Genomic DNA, 15,371 nt, shown 5'->3' on the forward strand with positions numbered 1-15,371 from the left:
GCCTCCTAGACCCAATTCTATTTCCTTGTGTTGTCTGGACCATTTCTTGCCCTGCGTAATTCCATTCTGCGTAATTCCATTCTGAACCCTTTCTGATGTTACGGCGCCTCCAATGGGAGAGCAGTTACGCCGTCTCTCTACTCAACAGGTGAGCGGGAGCTCCCGCCCCGCAATCGCAATCGTAATCGCGATAAACATCGAATCTGCGGCGATTTCGGCAACTTGGAAACCCACCATGTCTTCCCCAACCCCCATCCTTCTCCTCAAGACCAGATCGTCGCCCCACGATGGCTACGAGGAGTTCTTCTCCCACAAGGGCTACCGTCCCTCCTTCATCCCGGTCCTCGAGCACCGCTTCCACACAGAAAACCTAGCTCGCGTGCGGGGCCTGTTCGCCTCTGGCGCATTCGAAACTGGAGACAGCAATGCCGACGGCTCTTCACAGGCCCGTCCAAAGGGCGATCAAAGGAAATACGGCGGCATGATCTTCACCAGTCAGCGCGCGGTGGAAGGTTTCGCAAAGATGATCGAGGAAGATGGCCGTACGTACTATTCTCCCTGTCCTGTTATGCGATGGCCATCGATCGAGACCGGAACACAACACACGAACCCACCGAACTAATTTAAATGTCTGCGCCATTCCAGTTCCCCTCGCATCGCCGTCGACAACTCCGTTGATCCTCTACACTGTCGGACCGGCCACGGCCCGCTCTCTCACCACCCTGCGAGACACGGTGCTTCCCGCCGCAACGATCCACGGTGCCGACGCGGGCAACGGCGAGAACCTCGCGCATCTGATCCTGCAGCACTACAACGCCCGCTATCTTTCCTACGGTGATCCTGCTGCGAAGCCCGCCCTGCTCTTCCTCGTCGGCGAGCAGCGTCGCGACATCATCCCCAAGACTCTCATGGATCCCACCCGTTCCCCGCAACATCGGATCCAAGTGGACGAAACGGTCGTCTACGAGACCGCGGAAATGGATTCGTTCGAGCGGGACTTTGACTCGGCGGTGCGGGGATCTTCCGCTGCCCCGGCGCTATGGGTGGCCGTTTTCTCACCGACGGGTTGTGAGGCGATGCTCCGGGTTCTCGGGCTAGGTCCGTTTGCGAGGGAATCAACGGCGGGTGCACAGCGCGTCTTCGTGGCCAGCATCGGGCCGACGACACGCGATCATCTGCGCTCGAAGTTTGGCTTCGAGGTGGATGTCTGCGCGGAGAAGCCTAGTCCCGAGGGTGTGGAGGCGGGCATTCGGAGGTTTATGGAGTCGCGTTGAGCGAATGAGTTGGATGCGGACCCGTCTTCCCGTTCTGGCTGGATTCACTGCTTTCCTGTACATAATTCTAGAAGTTGTATATATACGGACTCTACCCGGATCACTTGGTGACGTCGCTGAGAGAGGGGACTCTTCTCCACTGCACTTGGGAACTATGCCGCTCATGGATTGTGAAACTGGGCAGATCACTTCGTGGATTGCATAATTCCAGATGCCTTGGTTTCGTGCCGTGAGGCAATTCCACGCGGACCGATCAAATGAATTGCATGCTTCATAACTGGCTTCCTCCTGATCCACACCGATCCCTGGCTGTCTTACCGCATGATCTCTTCATAGATCAGAACTGCCGCACACGTCAGTACAGATTCGCACCGGGCGAAGGCCAACGTCGGGGAAAGGTGGTCATACTCTTCAACTGTTCCTTGCTCAGCGCATCCTTGTTCTTGTCAAAGTCGAAGAACCCTTCTGGGATTGGCGGGGCCGTGGGCTCGTCATCCGGGTCGTGATAGGGCTCGAGATAGGGATGGCGGAGGGCATCCTCGACGGAGATGCGTTTGGCCGGATTAAAGGCCAGCAGCTTCTCCAACAAATCCAATGCCAGATCATTGCTCTTGGGGAACAGAGCCCGGAAGGGGATTTTCTTCTTGAAGGGAAGGGATCGGATATACTCGCGCGCTCGGCGAGACTTGATGCCGTAGTAATCTTCCATGGTGGGGGTGCCGAGCACATCCAGGATGAGAGTCAACTGGTGATGATCTGAATCACGAACGGTTAGATCAAATTGTGGCACCAACACCAGACAACGTACAATCCTTTCCGGGGAATAAAGGCTTTCCGCTCAACATCTCCGCCAAGATACAACCAACACTCCAGACGTCAATGGCCTTGGTGTATTCCTTGAATGTCAACATGATTTCTGGTGCACGATACCATCGCGTGGCCACGTATTCCGTCATGAACCCGGAATTGTCGTCGGTGGAGGCGGCCGACCGAGCCAGGCCAAAGTCGCAGACTTTCAGGTCACAATTGGCATTGAGAAGCAAGTTCGAAGGCTTCAAGTCTCGGTGGAGAACGTTGGCGGAGTGCATGGCCTTGAGCGCACGTAGCGTCTGGTAGATAAAGTATTGGCAATGGTCGTCGGACAGGTCTTGTGTGCGAATGACGCGATGCATGTCCGTTTCCATCAGTTCCTATAGCGATGAATCAGCTACCAGGCACCAGTGGACATTCCCGGGTGGATGCTGTACCTGAATCAAGTACACCTCGTTGAAGCCTTCATAGTTGCGAGGCCGTTGGATGTCCAAAATGGAGATGATATTCTCGTGGTTGAAATACCGCAGCAGTTTCATCTCACGCAAGGTCCGCAGACAGAACATGGAGTGGTCGAAGGGGGTAATTTTCTTGATTGCAACCTTCTGGCCCGATGGCTTGTGGATGGCGGAACTGCAATCGGGGTATGAGCTGGGGATGCACTCTGCCAGCCGTCACCAGCCGGGGCAACTAGGCTGCTTACCAGACCACACCATATGCACCCTCACCAATGACATCCTGAATCTCATACTGGTCGGATACATTGAAGGAGATCTTGCGGGAACCTCCCTGTGGGGGATTCTGTTGACCCATGTCGGCAGTGCTGTGGGGTTGCGGGCGATGGTTAGCTCCAAGGATCCATGCGGAGAGCCAGACCAGGCTGCGAGAGAAACCATCCATGTCGACGGGGAACCCTTTCTAACCAGACACGCAGGCTGGTTTGCTCAAGGGATCATTGCCCAGGGTTCTGTACAGAACAGAGTGCCTCACCAGTGCGCCCCCTCGACCTGGACGTGTTGAATCCCCGGGCTGGTCGAATTGGGACAACCACACGGCGCTTCAATGGCCAAAACGAAGAAAGAAACAAGGCTTACTTTTCTGTTGATGCCGTAAAAAAGAGCACAAGAGGGGTGGGAATAGTTGTCTGCCTCTGCCCCTGGAGTCCTAGGTATTCGTCGCACGATCACCCCCAATGGTCAGGCTGGGAGGGGTCGCACGAGGCTCCACGGGTGGTTGATGGGGGAAGAGCGCCGGGCGAGGAAGTCCGAGCAAGGCGATTTGGAACGGGGATGCGTATCGGATAGAAGCAACACCGGGCAGCAGAGTGTTTCGGGGGCGATTCTGGATGGTGAATAGGCTGGATGGTTAGCACTCGCGAGCTGTCGCCGTGCCGAGGCGGGGTTGACCCGCCGATCGCAGCCACGGATGGGTACTTAGCTGGAGGAGCACTCACAGTCTCAAAGCCTTGGGGATCTTGAAGCTAGGTTTGTGGCCAGGAGGGTTGAGAAAGGAAAGAAAGCAGAGCGGAACTCCGCCACGGCAGCGTTGGGCGTTGGTGGGGCAGACGAGCTGAGGGAAAAGAAAGGGGCGTGGAGGAGAGGAAGTGAGAGTGGGAGAGGAGCGCGCTATTGTTTCTAATATTAAGCGTGGGCATCGCCCTGGACGCATGTATGTATACATCGACGTCGTCCATCTTCGTTCCATTCGTTCGTCTCGACCTCTAGGCGCTGTTGAATGCAATCCTAAATGACGCTGAACCTTGGAACCACCCAGTCGATGTATACACCAGTATACATACCTACGTCTCTCGATCTTCCTCGAGATCGTTCGATAGCTCGATATCGGGAGTGATCATCGCCAGTCGAAATCGTCATGGCTATCCGGCGTCTCGCCCTCCACGCCGGTGAGATCCTTCTTCTCTTCACAGCCCTCTATTCTCTGCCGCTGGCCAGATCCGATCCCCATCACACCCAACCGGCGCTACTGTCGGACCTGATCACAATCACAGTCACTGTTCGTCTCCACTTGCTCAGCCGCAGCGGCGTTGATTGGCAGCCTGTCTCTCCTGCCGGGTTTCACCTGGGCGCATTCGCCCTTTGATTGGCCCTGGAGGTTGGGACCGGGCGACTAACGGATGTGGAGCAGACATCAGAATCAAAAAAAAAGGACATGGTTCGATTTTCTGTAAAACGGCACTCGTGCCCTCATAGATGTCAACATGCGGGCATCTATCGCCCTATAAAATCCACCCTTGATCTACTGGAATTCCAAATGAAAGAAACGCGGATGTCTCCATGACGGAAATCCTAGCCCCGGCGTAGTAGTACAGGCGGGAGACAAGATCCAGCCAGGTAAACAAGAAAAAAATGTGGGTTTCATGAGAATGCGAGAGAAGATGGGGTGTGAGAGGAGTGGAAACAAGGAAGAGAGGGGGATGGGCGAGTCCAGATCGGGGCGGACTGGTGTTCTTTTTGTCTTACTGCACAACCTAGAGAACCAACGTCGGTCAGTATGAAGGAAAAGATGGAAGGGACCCCCGAGAGAGTCAGAGATGAAGAAGGGTGGAATTCGGGATCATACCTTCTCTCGCAAAGTGGTCATCCATTGATCCAGGCTGACGCTCTGGTCAGCGCGGTCCTCGACCAGCATCGTCTGGGCCCACAAGCGCAGGCCCGGTTCGCCATCTTCCCGCACCACGTAGAGATGAGGCACGATCATGCTGCCGACTCCCTTGGATCGGTGGTCACGACTCTTCTCGATCACCGCCCGCACCCGCTGGTTGAACTCATTCTCAACCTCGGGCAGATTTTGCTTACCCACCCGCAGCTGGTTGCGGTCGGGAACGCCGAACACGTCCTCGATCAGCTGGGGCACAGCGTCACGACCAACCCAGAGGAACTGTGTCTGACCATCATCAATCAGATACAGGCCGTACGAGGCAAGACGGCCGGAGGACAGGTTGACCGTGGGCGGGAGAATGATCTCGCCGGTCTGCTCGTCGGGCACACCCGCAGTGTCCGGCATGTCGTGGAGAGAGTACATCTTGGGGTAGATGTATTGGATGAGGAGAGGAAGGGGTAGAGTCGACAGGAGACACAGAGCGGCGGACCGCATATCTGTGGGGATTTGTGCCGACTTGCGAAGACCAAGCTAGATGCACAAATGCGATTAGTACCACGTATCAGAAGTCAGATATACGTCCCCTTGACACTTACGTTCTTGATCATGGCGAGGAACAGGACAGGTAGACCACGCATGTTGGCGGGGAACTGAAGACCACTGCCGCTAACGCTGCCACCAGCAAGCTCCTTGCGATAGGTGGTCAACAGCTCGATAATCTTCGCCTGCAGCGCTTCGCGAGCAGGTTCAAGACCACTACTGAGGGTGCGCTCAACGGCCTTGTGACTGAAGAAGGTCGCCACAGCCTGCTGGTCAGCCGAGGCATAGATATCCGCCAGGTTCTGAGTCGTCGGCAGTGCTAAAGTGAGGACACGGATCCGGCGTTCACCATTGCAGGTGGTGTGAAGCACAGCGGCCTGCAAGCCCACGACTGGTTTCGCCACGGTCTCGTCGATGGCCACCTCGACCACGTAGGCCTGGTCACGAGGGAAAGCCGGGAACGCGCAGAGATCGGAACTGCGGTTGAAGAAATTGCCATAGAAGGTGCTCATGCGCAGACCGGTGGTGGCGCGCACACGGAGAACAGCCTCCAGGCCAATTTCAGATGACAGATATTCGGAGAATTCACGGGCAAATTTCATCGCATCCTCGCTTCGTGCGGCGTTCCAGCCGGGATAGAAGTAGGTTTGGCCACCGGTGTACCGAGGCAGATTGCTGAGGGATGCCACATCCTGATACTGGGATGAGAAGAGAAACATGTCCACGGACACTTGGGCCTTGGAGCATTCGACCGCGAAGCTCTTGTAGAAAGAGTTGGCTGTCTGCAGAAGGCTCGATTCTTTGCTGGTACCCAGAATCTTCTTGTCTTCCCGCATGGTGAGCGCCCCGGTGCCCATGTTCGGCAAAGATGCACTCAGGACAGTCATTTTGCCTCCAACGGGGGAGATCAGCCTGTAACCAGCCCTCAATGCGGAACCCATGGCACAGCTGTTGTTTTGAGTGGTTTGAAACATCTCCTGTAGCTTATCGAGGAAGGACTCGACGTTCACCCGGCATTCGCTCAAGGTCACTAGGAGGTCACCGGGGATTGGCAGGAAGGGCTCATCAAGGTCGCTGACAACCAGCACGCGAGGCTCGGCACTATCGGACCCATCCCGAGGGATACTGAAATAATGCAAGCTGGAGTCTACGGCAATGAAGCCCAGGCGAGTCCGTCGGTCTGCGTTGGGAATACGATCGAGACTCTCCTTGATGCAGCGTGCGCTGGTAGCCAACAGCCCGCTAGCCACAGAGGAATAGCTCACATCGATCAAGAAGAGGTAGACAAGCGGCTGAGGAGGGCGGACCATGTATTCCTGGGGGGCAACAAATTCCACCATGCTGTGGTTCAGATCGGCGCGCAGCGCACGATCGGCCGGTTTCTGTAGTGTGGCGTCCCAATCAAATGCCTGCGGCACATCGTTGGTGAGATTACACATGTTGCAACGCCAGCGATGGCCATGGTCAAGGAAGGTGACAAAAGGATTGATGTATGAGCGGCAGCGTCTGCATCGCGAGATCACTTGGTCCGGGATCACAGGAATGGGGTCCTCCGAGTCGTGAAGAGCGGCGTAAGGCTGAATGACGAGAGCGAAAGGTAGCTTGGATTTCTTGAGGAGAGAATTAGTTGTTGGAACCACGTTCAAGGTCGACCTCATATATTTCGCCGGACAGTTGGCAGTGGGGGACGGGTAAACACTGGTCTGTCGATTGTCAGCACTTCACCTTGCCGCGCAAAGGGGAGGGGGCATCACGGAACATACCCCCGGAGGTAGAATGATAGGAGGCGGGGGGTAATCCAGTTCTGCCACATTAAAAGGTTGGGAGAGGAGGTCCGTCGGATAGAGCTGGTTGAGCTGGACATTGCGAGGCGGCTGAACTGCCGGCTGCGGCTGCGGCGGGGGGATATGATGCGGTTCGCTCATGCCCAACCCACCGAATTGTTGGGTCATTTGCGCAACATCACTCGGGCCAGACGGAGCATATCCTGCCGCCACGGGTTGCATCTGGGTCGGGCCAGCGCCATACGCAGGCTGTTGGTATCCCACAGGTTCTGGCTGGGGCGGGTAGGGCCCGTAGGCGCCTCCCGCCGTCGGCTGCCCTCCAAGCGCAGCATTGGCACCAGATCCAAATTCAAATGCTTCACCAGCGTATGCTCTCTTCTTCCGTCCGCCTGCGGCCGGGGCCTGCGCGCCTTGCGGGGGTACTGGTAACTGCTGGGTGGGATCCGGGGAGCCGTACGCAGGCTGACCGTACCCTTCCTGGGGAGGATAACCCCCTTGTGGAGCCGCCATGAATGTCTGCGAAGGGATGGTATCGGCGGAGTCGAATTCCTGAATGAGAAGGGAAGGCGGATGGTTGTTGAGTTCGGGAGTTGGTTTGATATGGGGTGCGCGCGGGTGCCAGCTTCGCTACAACCCCACAGTCAGCGAATCATCGGCCAAGAAAAGGGGCGATCGGCAGAGAAACTGAGCTGCGTCGACCAAAGAAACACAGGGGAGAGGGCGCTCATACCAAGAAAGACAGTACACGAGGGGGAGGAGCAGAGAGGCGGTGATGTTGGTGTACGGTGGCCTTTAGGTTGCGGATGGCCAGCCAATCACGGGGCAGCGGCCACATGGGAGCTCGGCCATCGCTACGGGGAACTATATAGACAGGCTGATATGCATGTACATACGTGGCCCAAGAAGCATATCACTCCACAGTGGGCTCAGCTCAGGCTACAGTTGAAAGGATATTGGGGTAATCATATCAAAAGCAATCTTTCTGGTGATGCAGAGGCACCACCGAGTGCTGAATATATTTCGACGGCGCCCAACTCTACAGCCTGAGCTTCTGCGAATGATGACAGATCGTCATGAAGAATTTCCCCTAAAGAGTGAAATTAGTAAGCTGCATTCTGCTCTAGTCTGGAGAGTGTTGTGCATATCAATCCAACGGTGAAGTCGCATCGAGGAAGAATGTGTGCAGCCGAGTAAGCGTTGCCCAGCCAACCCGCATCCGCCAACATTGCCCCAAACTCCCCGAGTTGCATCTCCGTCTTTCCTGCATCCACCGCGGTAGGTAGGTTTTCGTTTCTTTTTGGTTTGGGGGGATTTGTGTGATTTTTTTTGGTGGGTGTCTTTTCCTTCAGCTGGCCCATTGGAAGTCAAATTGGACTGCGTTACCCTTGAAGACCCTGAGCGTTTGCGTTGTCACCATGAGCGTGCGAGTTGTCGCGCGGGTTCGGCCGCTTCTCAAGTCTGAACGCGAACTCGATGTCATCCTTCGCACAGGATCTCATGCCTCTACCACTGCGGATACTACGTCGCAGCAGTCGATGAACTGCGATCGCAAGCTTGCGGCGCTAAGGGACAGGGATAATGTCGTGCGAATCCCCAACCCCAAAAACGAGGGCGAGGAGTATACATTCCAGTTCAGTTCAGTGTACGCTGCAGAGGTCTCGCAGCAAGAGTTGTTTGATGCAGAAGGTGAGTGTCGCGAGGAATCCAGCCTGGCGACGATTCGGCGCATCGATAGAGTATGCTGATTGGTGATATAGTGGCGCCAACTATCAAACACTTGTTTAACGGATTTGATGTCACTCTTTTCGCATATGGTGTCACTGGGACTGGGAAAACACATACGATGCGTGGCGGTAAAAGCCTTGCGGACCGGGGTGTGATTCCCCGACTCCTAAGTGGCATTTACAGACGCAGCCGGAAGATCGAAAAAGACAGCAACGGGGAGACAACGGTGCAGGTGGCCTTGAGCTACTATGAGATCTACAATGACAAAGTGTATGATCTGTTCGAGCCACCGGAGAAGCGCACCCTGGCAGGTCTTCCTCTCCGCGACAATGGAGGCAAGACGGTGGTCGTTGGACTTACGGAGAAGTCATGCACCAGCCTGAAAGAGTTCGAAGGACTATATGATCAAGCGAACAACAATCGATCAACTTCGGCAACAAAGGTGCGTCTGCAAACATGTACCTACAGACCTGAAGCTGTTCTGACAAAACATCTCTAGTTGAACGCCCATTCGTCCCGTTCGCATGCCATCCTCGGTGTTAAAGTTACCATCTGCTCACCGGAAAAGACCAGAGCCAGCACTGCTTCTGCAATTGATCTTGCTGGCTCGGAAGATAACCGAAGGACGGAGAATGATAAAGAGCGCATGGTGGAGTCGGCCAGCATCAACAAAAGTCTCTTCGTCCTCGCTCAATGCGTCGAGGCAATCACGAAGAAGCAACATCGGATACCATATCGCGAGTCCAAGATGACCCGAATTTTGTCACTTGGGCAGAACAATGGGCTGACGGTCATGATTCTTAACCTTGCACCGGTACGGTCGTATCACCTCGACACGATCAGTTCGCTGAATGTCGCCAATCGGACGCGGAAGATTGAGGTGCGAGAGGTCGAGAATGACCCAATTTTCAAAGGTCCTGCGAGACCATCGCTACGGCCATCAATGGCTAGTTCACGCCAGCCTCTTCGGCCTCTTACCGCTTCTGTCAATGTCAACATGCCTGCTTCTGTTGCAAAGGATCCAACAAAAACGGACGATGGCAAGCCCATGAAGGCATTTAGTGTTTACTCCGATCGCCCACCACCAAAGTCCGTGGCCCAGATCCGGAAACCCGAAATTCCAATGCGCCCTTCGCTGTCCTCCGACAGCATTTCTCGGTTGAAGTCGACGCGCCAGGCCCCTGCCGCATCACAGCCCAAAGCAACCTATTCCGATCTCTCGGCCGCCAAAATTGAAGAGATGGTTGAAAAGAAAGTTGAGGAAATTCTGGCGGTGCGAGCTGTGAGCGAGCAGTCGAGGCAAAACCAGGTCCGTGAGCTCAACGAGCAAGTCCAGCAACGGCTCGAGCTTCTCGAGCAGCGGATTGAAGGGACCGAAGATGCTCGGGCAGAAGGCTTGTCGTATCTTCTCATGGCCAAGCAACACCAAGCACGCGGTGAGAATAGCTCTGCATTGAAGATGTATCAGCTAGCTCTCCCGCATTTCCCGCACAACGAGAAGCTAGTAGGCAAGATTGCAGCCTTGAAAGAGCGTACTCACCATCAATCATGGGATCAACAGCCTGCCAGCTCCGTATCTCCTCCTGCCAAGGGTAAATTTGGTAGTATGCTATCTCTCAAAAAGGAGCCGACAGTTGCTCTTGGTAAACGCCAAGTGACCGAAGAAGACAATGATTTCATAGATCCAGTGGTTGACAGATGTTCTAGCGATGAGAACAGCTTCCTTGGTGCCTCTCGTCCCAAGCACAAGAAGCGTGCCACTTCCAAGGCGATTCGTCAACCTGGAGGTGACCTGGAAGCCCTGGATGAATATGAGAATGGCTCGTTGTCACCGCGGACTATGCACCTTCTGTCGATTATCAACTCGCGGGATGTGAGCCAGATCAAGTTGTTGAAGGGTGTTGGTGCAAAGAAAGCAGAGGCAATTGTCGACTGCCTTTGCGAGATGGACCAGACGAGCTCCAACGCAGATGATGTCGACATGATTTCAGACCAGTCCCTGTTCCAAGTGAGCAGTCTGGCAGAGCTGAGCACGCTGAAGGGCGTGGGGATTCGCACCGTTGAGAACATGCGAAATGGAGTACTGGTTTAATTACTGCATTTCTGCGGCCGTGGGACATATAGACTCGGGCATTTCGCTGTTAATTTCATGATGCATCTTCCTCGAGCGACGGTGCTAGGGCGTTTTGGTTGCTATCCAGGTAGCTATACTGCAGGTTCCGGGGTAGTCCCTATTTAGTGCAATCAACGTGCTATCCAGGCCATACTTCTCTCCCAGAGATGGTGTTACGGAGCGGAGTCAGGTGACTCCAGAATAACATTATTACGTAGCCGTCCTCATATCTTAGTCAATTACACATCTTGATCACATCTTACATCGTACCAACTGGTAGCATATCTCCGTTCGCCAGGGTTCTCTGGGTCTAAAATTTTTTTATCCTTAACCTGATTGAACGACTCCAAGTATTCAAGTCCTTCAATCGCACGCCCGTCAACGCGCTCTGCTGGCTTCCGGCAGCCGCGTATAGCATCGCCGTCACTCAACGTCGATATTCTGCTCTAAGCCTGAGCATCTACGCACTTCGCTGGTTTCTAGTGTATACTCTTTTAATCCTCATCCTTAAATCCTTACTGTCGAGCCTTGATAACTACGCTTTTACACTTTTTCTCTCGCCCTATCTCTTCCTCACATCGCGTATATATTATATATATATATATATAGGGTTCGGCTAAACCCTACTAAACCCTATTTATATTAACCTATATATATTACACGCCTATATCGTATAATCGCGATAGAGATATTATGAATACTGTATATTTAGCTTATTAGCTATATCTCTATTACTCTAATATATAGAATCTTAATCTTTAGCCTAATATTATCACTAAGCTCTAGGCGTATATTAATTATATTATCTCTCACTTTGAGATTCCTTATCTTCTATAAGAATACCTATATCCCCTAGACTAGGCGATTAACTATTTATAGCTATATTATACTATATACGACTTTAATAAAGTATATATATATATAGTCTAACAGTAAGCTATAGTTTAAGCAATAGTTTAATCTATACTAATAGTAAAGACACTATACCCTATACTAACTTTTACTAAGATTACTACTATACTATTTATATTATCTAATAACCCCTATAACCTATACCTTTTTTTAAACCTATATAAATCAGTATAAGGAAACTACCTATATATATAGTCTATATCTATCTAAGTGCTAAAGTAGAATCTATTTACTTAGTATTATAAAACTATATTATCTTTAGATTCCTCTTAATCTATATATCCAGCCTTAGTTATATATAACTCACTTAAATCTATTATAGATATCCTAAACCTATCTAACAGAAATAGCAAATTAATAGAGATTTATAATATAATATATATTTTAGTATAGAATATATAAGCGCTATAAGTATAGATATAGACCCTAATAATATAGTAGCTAGTTTTTAGCTTATTTAGTCTTTTAAGACTACTTAGTAATCCTAGACCTAATATAGATAGATCCTTTTAATAGAAAACTAAAGAGATTAATTATTTTATATTAGATCCTAATTTAGATATTTATATTAAGACTATTAAAGATACTTCCTATTACTTAAATATTTATATCTTCCTTAGTATCTTATATATCTAAATCCCACTTAAAACTAAGGATATTATATATATAAACCTTTTAAGATACCTATATAATAAAGCTTTCTATTAGTAGATAATAGAGCTTTTAGATAAGAAATAAGTAGATCTAAATATAATATCTTTTAATATAGATTAGTTTATATAACTAAAAAGATATTTTAAGACCTAAGCTACTACTATATAAGCTAATATAATAAATACCTTTTATAACTAGCAAAATATTATAGTATACTATTTAGTTATAGAATAGATATAAAATATATTCTATAATTTATAGATAGCTAAGCTAGGCAGAGGTTCCTTTATTAGTATTATTATATAGCTTAGGGCAGTATAGTTTTATTTTAACCCCTAACTTTAGTATAATATAAAAGAATCTATATTAACTACTACCCTATCTATATTTATTAAAGAGCTAAATAGCTATTATTAGTAGTAGGTATTAATATTAGACTTTTAAAGATTATATTAATATTAGTTATCTATATATATATAGTAGTATATAATCCCTATTTAACCCTAATTTTAGTAAAACTATAAATATAAAGCTAACTATAACTAGTATAAGCTATAGTAGAACCAGAATAGATATCTTTACTAGTCTAATACTTAGATACCACCTATATAATAGCTATAATTATCTTTACTATAGTTTAGTTATAGCTACTAGCAGCAGTAGTATCAGCTATACACTATATAATAGTATTAATATTAGTATTAGTAGTATTAACTTCCCTATATTTAGCAGAATTAGCTATATTAGTAGACTATATCTAATAACTAAGTCTAGAATTAATAGAACTAGAACTATATTAATAATTAGTATATTAATTAGTAAGGTTAATATCTACTTATAGATCGCCTTTAGATATAGGATATATACTATATATAGATAAGTAGTTAATATCAGCTTTACTTCTATAGATGTAAATATTGTTAAACTATATATTATTTTAACACTAAGAAAGATCTATAGAATATCTCTTTTATTAATACCCTATTAATAGCAGATACTAATTATACTAATAATAGTATAATAGATAATAACACCTTTTATATAGACCCTATAGGCCTTAATAACTTTAATAAACTAGACACTATATATACTGAAGCCCTAGAAGAAGATATAGATACCCTATTATATAATCAGATAGAGGTCTCTGATAGTGTTATCTGTATATAATATAGTGAGTGTTTTATATCTAATAATAAGCTACACTAATATCTAAGGGACTATAAATACTTAGCTGCTACTATAAATAATAAGGCCTTAGTATATTTTAGCTCTATAGATGTGGATGATATAGATATAACCCTAAAGGACCTACTTATTATTAAATCTAACTAAAAGATATTAGTATACCTAGGCGAGGTATATAAAATATAGAGATATATATCTACTATTATTAGCTTATAGTTATAGTCTAAGATTACTGTTATCTATCTAGACTCTAGCTATTCAATAATGCTAATTAATGTAAAACTTATAGACTTACTATATATAGAACAGTATAAACTTAATTGATCTATCTTAGTGAAAGGAATTGGTTTATATTATATATCTTTAAAATATATTATTATTAATCTATACTTCTAAGGTTAAGATAATACTATAAAGGTCTTTATTAAAGTATATATTATAGATAATCTAAAAGCTAGCTTTCTACTTAGTATAGATATTATAGCTTATAAAGGTTTCTACTTTGATTTTAAGCTATATACTGTTTAAATTATATTATATATAGATCTTAAATTCCCTATCGCGATATATATAAAACCTTACTACCTATAATCCTATCCTATCTATATAGATACTTATATTATTGTATCCCTATAATTATATATCTAAGTATTAGTTTATATTAATACTATACTCCCTATAGATTAGGATTTTATCTTTAAGGGATAGTATCCTATAGTGTCTATATATTTATATCTTGTTAACACTAATTTTATATAGGTCTAGGCCGAAAATAACTTTTTTAACCTATATATTATTAATAGATATATATATATAGGTATCCTCTATAAAGTGGATTTTCTGTAAATATACTAAGTATCTTTTAATATAGTGAACTTAGCTAAATCTAATCCTAAATTAGAGATATAGAAGCTAGAGCTACACTATATATAGATAGAGATAGTCTTATTAAATAGGATTACTATCTATAGTACCCCTAATATTATTATAAAGCTTACTGATATTATTAATGCTTATAATATATAGGGTACTTTTAGAATTATTAATATCTTACTAGATTGATAGATAACTATCCTAATAATTAATAGATAGGAGTTAAAGCAGCAGAAAGTAAAGATATACCTACTTAATCTATATAATTATATTATTATTGATAAGATATTTAATAGCCTATATAAATAAGGAAAGATATTATTTATAGAGAACTTCTGCCTATTAATATATTTAGTCTTTATAGTATAGTATATAGTGAATAGTATAAAGAAAGGCTATATTATTGTGGATATCTATAGACTTAATAAGTTTATAATATATAACTTTTACTTAATTCTGACCCTTAATGATATCCTTAATATAGTATAAAGGAAGGATTTTATTATAATTATAGATATAGTAAAGTTCTTTTATTAGTAATACTTATACCTTAATTACTATTAATAAATAGCAGTTATAATATACTAAGGGTAGAAAATCTTTTATATTATTATTATAGGCTTTTATAATAGTATTACTTATATATAATATTAGATAGATCTGATCCTAAAGGATTTTATTGAATAGTGCTATATATATCTAGATAATATTCTTATAGTAGATAACACTATTGATAAGTATATTTATTATCTGTATTAGCTCTTTTTATATTTATAGGAGTATAATATCACTCTTAAGCTAACTAAGGTATATATTAGCTTCCCCTATATTAGTTTATTTAGTTAATATATTAACACCCTTAGAATATATACCTTAAAAGAA

The 15,371-nt window shown here is 46.5% G+C and overlaps 4 protein-coding genes across 4 annotated transcripts; 2 read left to right on the forward strand and 2 right to left on the reverse strand.

Annotated features, from left to right (window-relative positions):
• Positions 1–235: 235 nt before the first annotated feature.
• Positions 236–1,274, forward strand: N7459_010060 (uroporphyrinogen-III synthase HEM4; the record flags this gene model as incomplete). Its single annotated transcript, XM_056949228.1, has 2 exons — positions 236–542; positions 646–1,274. The coding sequence occupies 2 exons, from the start codon at positions 236–238 to the stop codon at positions 1,272–1,274; spliced, it is 936 nt and encodes a 311-aa protein (XP_056796453.1).
• A 314-nt stretch (positions 1,275–1,588) lies between these two features.
• N7459_010061 (mitogen-activated protein kinase) lies at positions 1,589–2,984 on the reverse strand (the record flags this gene model as incomplete). Its single annotated transcript, XM_056949229.1, has 5 exons — positions 1,589–1,617; positions 1,683–2,030; positions 2,083–2,464; positions 2,522–2,717; positions 2,788–2,984. The coding sequence occupies 5 exons, from the start codon at positions 2,982–2,984 to the stop codon at positions 1,589–1,591; spliced, it is 1,152 nt and encodes a 383-aa protein (XP_056796454.1).
• A 1,674-nt stretch (positions 2,985–4,658) lies between these two features.
• Positions 4,659–7,862, reverse strand: N7459_010062 (COPII subunit SEC24; the record flags this gene model as incomplete). Its single annotated transcript, XM_056949230.1, has 4 exons — positions 4,659–5,234; positions 5,300–6,946; positions 7,007–7,654; positions 7,758–7,862. 4 exons carry the CDS (start codon positions 7,860–7,862, stop codon positions 4,659–4,661), a joined length of 2,976 nt encoding a protein of 991 aa, XP_056796455.1.
• Positions 7,863–8,442: 580 nt separating this feature from the next.
• N7459_010063 (kinesin family protein) lies at positions 8,443–10,844 on the forward strand (the record flags this gene model as incomplete). The annotated part of the gene is made up of 3 exons (XM_056949231.1): positions 8,443–8,713; positions 8,785–9,194; positions 9,252–10,844. The coding sequence occupies 3 exons, from the start codon at positions 8,443–8,445 to the stop codon at positions 10,842–10,844; spliced, it is 2,274 nt and encodes a 757-aa protein (XP_056796456.1).
• Between the last annotated feature and the right edge of the window lie 4,527 nt (positions 10,845–15,371).

This window comes from Penicillium hispanicum (genome assembly GCF_028827665.1).
Source record: "Penicillium hispanicum strain IBT 35686 chromosome Unknown utg000008l_segment0_segment0, whole genome shotgun sequence".
NCBI classification, from domain to species: domain Eukaryota; kingdom Fungi; phylum Ascomycota; class Eurotiomycetes; order Eurotiales; family Aspergillaceae; genus Penicillium; species Penicillium hispanicum.